This window comes from Eutrema salsugineum, unplaced genomic scaffold, assembly GCF_000478725.1.
Source record: "Eutrema salsugineum unplaced genomic scaffold, Eutsalg1_0 scaffold_5, whole genome shotgun sequence".
NCBI lineage: Eukaryota > Viridiplantae > Streptophyta > Magnoliopsida > Brassicales > Brassicaceae > Eutrema > Eutrema salsugineum.
The window spans coordinates 8,749,768-8,756,461 of record NW_006256612.1 but is presented as its reverse complement, the minus strand read 5'-3'; the positions used below and the strand labels follow the sequence as shown (position 1 = coordinate 8,756,461).

General features: G+C 37.3%; 2 protein-coding genes across 2 annotated transcripts in view; both read right to left on the bottom strand.

Annotated features, from left to right (window-relative positions):
- Window positions 1–756: 756 nt before the first annotated feature.
- Window positions 757–4,541, bottom strand: LOC18992962 (phosphatidylinositol/phosphatidylcholine transfer protein SFH4). Its single transcript, XM_024152497.1, has 14 exons — window positions 4,015–4,541; window positions 3,555–3,867; window positions 3,382–3,481; window positions 3,032–3,298; window positions 2,858–2,935; window positions 2,662–2,763; window positions 2,519–2,568; window positions 2,324–2,423; window positions 2,142–2,237; window positions 1,951–2,055; window positions 1,733–1,853; window positions 1,265–1,659; window positions 1,120–1,194; window positions 757–1,043 (listed from the first exon to the last, which is right to left on the bottom strand). Exons 1-14 carry the CDS (start codon window positions 4,049–4,051, stop codon window positions 1,023–1,025), a joined length of 1,860 nt encoding a protein of 619 aa, XP_024008265.1. The 5' UTR covers window positions 4,052–4,541; the 3' UTR covers window positions 757–1,022.
- Window positions 4,542–4,778: 237 nt separating this feature from the next.
- Window positions 4,779–6,694, bottom strand: part of LOC18992961 (bifunctional nuclease 2) — a 2,945-nt gene continuing 1,029 nt past the window's right edge. The window contains 8 exon segments of the mRNA XM_006416417.2: window positions 4,779–5,229; window positions 5,448–5,539; window positions 5,639–5,757; window positions 5,915–5,989; window positions 6,123–6,188; window positions 6,286–6,342; window positions 6,432–6,481; window positions 6,592–6,694. Of these exon segments, the coding sequence (XP_006416480.2) occupies window positions 5,168–5,229; window positions 5,448–5,539; window positions 5,639–5,757; window positions 5,915–5,989; window positions 6,123–6,188; window positions 6,286–6,342; window positions 6,432–6,481; window positions 6,592–6,694 (624 nt within the window). The 3' untranslated portion in view covers window positions 4,779–5,167.

Sequence of the window (6,694 nt, the reverse complement as noted above, 5' to 3'; positions counted from 1 at the left end):
ATAATAGAGTTTTTTTTTGGGGAATTGTCGATTACATAAAAGTTAAAATCTATTAGAAGATCCTAATATCTAGCATTAGAATACATAATAGACATAATATTACGGTTATATGGAGTGAATTCAAACCTTGATAGCTATCGTGATTAAGCCACGTAAAGCATTTCGAAAATTTAAAATCATATACTTTTCAGATCTTGTATAGTTTGGTTATATTCTAAACCCCATAGTACAAAATCTCTAAATCATGAACCAAACTACTTGCATAAAACAAAGCATATATCTTGACTTTTAAAGTTGTGTGGATACAAAGGAGTCGCTCATGAAAAAATCACCTTTTTTATTGATGTTATTGTGGTTGAAAAAAAGCAGTCTTATTCATATTCGCTAAATTTGATAGAGACTAATCATGGCCTAATTAATATATCTTGTTATGTCAATTCATATTGTACTATCTTAAGATTCGATTCACATTTAATTAACGTTTGGCTGGGCCTAACTAAATGTGTTACAACTCATATAGCAAAAAGAAAACGACTATTTGTGTGGCATTGTAATGCATGAATCCTTATTTTTAGGGAAGATTGTCAAATGGCAAGTAAAAGAGGTTAACAAATTGTACCTGAAACTTGTGACCAGTCCTTTGTTTGGTTATATAAACATGTGGATAGTGGATGAGTCCCCTTTCCTCTAACATGCAAGACCATACATTATACAATTCATGTCACAACACAGAGTTGATTTCTTTTATTTTTCCATTTCTTTTTTTATTTTTTAATATTTGGACCTCTAAAAAATCCAATGTCACAACTCACAAACACCAATTAATAGTATCAAGCAGATCCAACAAAGGACGTAACAAGGAAGATTAGAATGAAATCTCACTGCAAGTTACTTCTTATCTTATATACATGAAAATCCACTGAAACATGCCTTCAGACCTATATGTGCCAATCTTCCATGCTCTATAATCAGATCGCTTCACGATCAATTTTTGTTGATTACCTCGCAAACTTGAGTTCTCTTCACCAGCAGAACTTCTTCCTCTGCATTCTCAACCGTTAAAACATAGATATCGAAATAAAAGGAAAGCAAACTTAGCTGTAAAAAAAAAAGACTAACCCGGTACTTAGCTTCCTCTTGCCGGTCTATGTAACCCAAAAGTTCTTCTTGCTTCATTAAAGCCTCATGTAATGCCTGCTCAAGACCGATTAATTACAAGGTTCATATATAATGACTCATTATCAGCATCATCCGTCGTTAATACCTTTTTCGTGGTGATGAGCTCTGCTTCTAGTGCATCCACGCGATAAACAGCAGCATTGAGCAACTCTTCTTTCTCGTGAGGCATCTCGGATTTCCTTAAGTGAAGGGTTTCTACCTGTTTCTCAAGATCACCTAGTCTGCTTAAAACAGAGGAAATAGCAACTCTTTCAGTGATGGAACTTGGACGAGAAGGCGAAGGAGGACGAGACTCTCTCGCATTTAGTTCATCACACAGCTCAGATCTTGCGCTTGAAGAAATCAACTGTGAGTGTCTTTTAGTCTGTGGCAGAGACAGAGAAGCGAAGAGTGCGAAAAGGTTTACAAAGAACGCAGCTAGCCACCTGCAGCTATGACTAACTGTTCCTATTTTTCCAAAACTTGATGAATATTCCGGACCTGCAACACGTTCCATTATATGTCTGATTTTCACCTGCTTTTGAAATCAGAAGTATTTGGTTTCCAGTTTTACCTTGGGAAGCGTTTGACATCTCTTGGGACTGCCAAGAAACATCCACAACTTTGTCCACCATTGGCACACAGTCTTCATACTCAGATAAAACAGTAGGACTCATTTTACCATTGGCCTTGATCTAAAGTAAAGCATTAACAGCACGCCAAGGTCCGGTAATTAAGAACTAAGAACCTCAATGTTTTTTTATGCCACTTTTATAAATTGAGATCGCTTACAGTTTCAGAAAGAGGAGTCAACTTAGGTACATGATTTGTTTTCGGTGAAGCCATCTCTTCCAATTCAGACCCTGACTCTGCTGTTGATGTGTCACTAGTTTTCATCTGAGCAAAGAGAAAATATACTATTACAGTCTGATAAAAGAAAACGTAAAAACTTTACGTTCCAACTAGCAAAAAAAAACCATTACCCCATAATAAGTTGGCTTATCAGATGAAGAAATTTGGGAATCACTGCTTAGGAAAGCACCAGCATGCCTACAGAACGTCCCACCACCGCGACCCATCTGCATGAAGGCCGAGAAAGTCATTAGGTGAACATATATATGCATAACAGAAACATAAGGAAGAATCAAAGACACAAGCACTCCACCTTTAGTATCTCAGGGTCTTTCCAAGGCCCTTTATCAGATCTCATACATCCTCCTTGATCTGCACAAGCGCAAGTACCACCGAGAAAATCTGGCAGCTGGCTGATGAACAAGTTCCCAATATGGTCAGATGTTCAATTATACTCTGGAGATGTATGATAAGAAAACATATACACTTGAGACTCAAGACTCCCTACCTTGCATCAATCATCTCAAGTAATTTGTTCTGGTACTTGTTGCCAAGGACCTATTAAGATCACATTGCTGCAAATTAAGTTTTCTACAATAAAGAAATGTAAAAGTGGATAGCAACGGTTTTTTTTTTTTTTTTTAAAGTTACATCTATCTTAGAGACAGTCTTAGGATCAAGAAACGATTTCACCGTGCCCCAAAGTAGCTTAAAACCAGGGCCGGCATTGATGATGAACATACGGTGAAGTGTCTGCACATACATATGTCATACCACATGTTATATTAGACTATGCTCAATAACAGATTCTGTAATCACAAAAATCAATGGCAGGAGCAGACAATACCTCAGGGTAGTTGTCATTATCAATCTTTTGCAGCTGGGTTATAAGATCCCGCGCAGATTTAGTAAAATTCTTGAGGCCCTGCAAACATGTTTAGACGATGCAGAGAGCCTAAAGGAAACTGCACAAGGAAAGGTCTCAAAACCTGGTAAGAAAAAAGAAGAAGAAGACATGTACCACGCCTTGGACGTCCAGAATCGTTGTACTGGAGTCGATGTGTCTCTTAGCAGCGATGCAGCAAGCCGGGAACTTGATAGTGACAGTTTTCTCAAACTCTTTAACATGATATCTCAAGTACCTTTCCAATGTAGTCACTTGCAAGAGTTTGCAAGGGTCGACTCTTCCCAATCTTTCGATGTAAACAGGTCTTCCTTCCTTGTCAACACCATGATATCCCTGAGGGTAGTACTTGAGAACTTGATCCAATTCAGGAAACTCAAAGTCCTACGAGCCAAGAAATCAGTCAACAACCATCGTTAAATGTATTTATTTTAGCGCAACAAATGGGGATAACAAATTTTATATACCTCCAAAATTGTGTCTGTACCAAAATCCCTTCTCCATTGAACCATGTTAGCCCACATTAACTTTGCTTTTCCAAGGTCAAATTTCCTTGCATAAAGGAATCTGCAGAAAGACGACATGTGATGAAACAAACAAACAAGAACAGGAGATGATTCAAAACGAAAGAGAAAAAGACCTCAACATCATGTGATAATCATCAAGACTTGGAGGAAGCAGAGCAGCAGAGAGGAGAGATTGTCGGAATTCAGAGACGAATCGGAGTTCATCGGCATCATGAATGTCTTCAAAGGTAAGAGATGGATAACGATCGATGCTTCTTCCCTTGCTTAGCCTTCTTCTCTTGCTCAGAGAACGCCTGAGTTTGCTAGAAGCATTTGATGCTTTCTTCTTGAAAATCCCGATTCTAGTTTTTTTCTCGTCCTCTGAAACCTCGAAATCCGACTTCCGTTGTTCTCTTCTCTCATCGCTGTTGGAGAAACCTTCAAAACCTGAGGGGACAAACATAATTAACAACATACTCAAAACTATCAAAAAAATTCATAATATCGATCTCATAAAATCGATTCAGTAACTGTAAAAACCCTAGCGAAAAATTGGCTAAATCGATGACGGATGCAGAAAGGTGAGAAATTTACAGGAGGGTCTTGTGAATCGATCAAGAGGACCCGACATGAGGAGAAATCGATCGAACTTGAAGATCCGGAATCGAGCAGCCGAAAGAAAGAGAAAACAGAGAGCTTCAAGGCAGAAACGGTAGAGGAGGAGGAAGGAAAGTTACTGAGGAAATTTTTAAGTTTACTATGAAATAAATATGGTAGTAATTGATTTCATGGCAGCCGGGAAGACAAAGAAATTTCTGACATAAATGTTTTCAAAGATTTTTTCCTTTTCGTCTCTGCCTCTTCGTTTTCTTCCTTTCTGATTGATTTTTTTTTTCTTACCTCAAACTCGAAAGCGGTTAGTTATTACAATTGCCTTTCACACAACAAAGACACATGTCATCGCTCTTGGCGGGAACTCGCTTCCAGTTTTGCCGTTTTTTCTGTTCGATAAGATTTCGCTTACACTTTCTGTAACTAAGTGTTTTTAATAGGTTTTCTTACTCTCGTGTAATTTTCTCTATTCCTTTGTGAGTATTATCTAATCTTTTTATCTGGCGTCGATTTATTATTACCTTTGCGCAAATTTGTATCTGCAGAATATCTAGTAATTAATTACAAATACGTTGCTGACCCAACCAAAAAAAAATCTGGACAAAATAAATATTAATTTATTTAGAGTATTATACGTGGCGGCCCTACTTCCAGTTATCCGGCTTGTGTAATAATGTGGCAAGGATTAATGACAAAAACGAAGATTGCGAAACATTATTTTTCCTTTTGTAAATCAAACAGACTGGTTCATTAAAATATTCATTTATCGAGTAGGTTTTAATTACCCATATTACAGAATACAGATGATGATCGATGTATTATATGTACACATCACTGATTCCATGAATCACGATCAAGCTATACGTTACATTGTTTTGTTGTCCTTTTACTACGTGCACAAGTGTAGATAGACAGAAAAGTATTTCTCCAGTCTCCATCATACAAGAGAGATTTTTATTTTTGCAGGCATTTCTTCCACCACTTGACCATAGCTTCTTTATTATTTACATAAATTTTTATACATAAATACTTTTCGTCTCCCAGCTGCCTGAAGAAGAAACACACGGCACTATTTGCTAATCTTTTTGCTTGCGTATAAGAAGCCGTTTGAATGAGCCCATATTAACAATACCTGTCATGTGTATTTTCTTAGTTTGCGTTTTGCCTGAAACTGGCCAAGCTTGTCTCTCCACTCGGCTGTAAAATCATTGAAACCAAACAACACATATTCATCTCTCATTCTTTGACCCAATTACATAAAAACCAGTCAATGATAACTTGCACACTAAAATAGAAAATTCATAAAATATTAATCACTTGATTTCAAAAGGTTTGAAAAGAAATATATGCTTCAAACATTACGTCTCTCAAAAGAAAAAAGGATCTTGAAATGAGGAGAGTGAGACTAAGCTTACCGGCTTCATCATACCGTTCTTCATCAACAGCTTGCATCATGTTGCTCAAGAGATCAAACTCTTTTGTATCAAGACAAGGCTGACCATTTGGCCTACACAAGAAAAAAAAACACCGTTATTAAGTTTCTACTTGTCAAATTCTCAAATAATTGTATCTTCAATGACTGATTAAATTAGAGACTTAGAATTACCGGTCTAGTTCAGTAAACAATAAACCATCTGAAGCAGGTGTTTGCTTCGATATCTTTCCGGACTCGATGACTCTCATTCCATCACTATAAGCTAGATACTTGTTGACTTGGATAGGTACCTAAAGAGTGAAGATTGACACCATTTCTCAAAAGTGAATACGTATTTTGTTGTATTCGGTTAAGATGATCTCTTCATGGAGAGACCTCTGTGTTATTTGTTCCCCTTAATTAAAAAGAAAGAATTGAGTTATATGGTTATGGTAATTATAGCTATACCTTGCATCTAACAGCTATGTTAATTGCATCTGAAGGACGAAGGTCGAAGCTGACACAGTCCAACTTATTTCCCACCTGCAATTCCATCCAGAGCAGCCTTAGTATAAGAAATTGAAATGAGATACTAATAGATAGCGGATTTTGAATGTCGAGGCAACATTTGATAAAAATGAATGGAAGATGCATTTCTAGGCCAGAAGCTGCAAACCTTTGAAAGGTATAACTGTGCGAGATATGCCTCATGAACTCTTGTGGTAACTCTAACAAGCCTAACCTGCAAAAAAAGTAGGCTCATTCGACATACAAGAATATGTATTGCATCTGGGAGAATAACAGAAAAAGAGGAGACAGGAATTGTAAGTAAGGCATACCTCGTAACCCATCTTGTCTACCATCTCCTTCACCACTTGGTACATAGTGGGTCTTGCCTACAAACCAAAAATATTCCATAAACCCTCTCTCCATAAATCTTGACTGATTCAAACAGCAGATAACACAAAGATTACAGAAAGCATACTATTTGAACATTTGTCATTGCCGCCATAAGTAACGCACTAGGCATCTCCACTGCAATGAAAACCAATATAGAAAATAGGATGTTCAAAACACCGAGGACGATGGAAGTTTCAACACAAAATTAAGCCTGCAAACGAAATAATGAGTTCGATATCACATACAGACGATAATGGGAAGAAGAAGACCAGTTCCATCTTCCATTTTCAGCACAATTGCAGAGTGTGGAGCATAATTTGGAAGCTTCCCTCCCTGAGGATTATTGTG

Coding starts and splice junctions, on each gene's coding strand:
- LOC18992962 (XM_024152497.1), bottom strand. CDS start 4,051: ATGTCGGGTCCTCTTGATCGATTCACAAGACCCTCCT. Junction 3,299..3,381: donor GTACAGACACAATTTTGGAG/GTATATAAAATT, acceptor CTTGGCTCGTAG/GACTTTGAGTTTCCTGAATT. Junction 1,854..1,950: donor TGACTCCTCTTTCTGAAACT/GTAAGCGATCTC, acceptor GCTTTACTTTAG/ATCAAGGCCAATGGTAAAAT.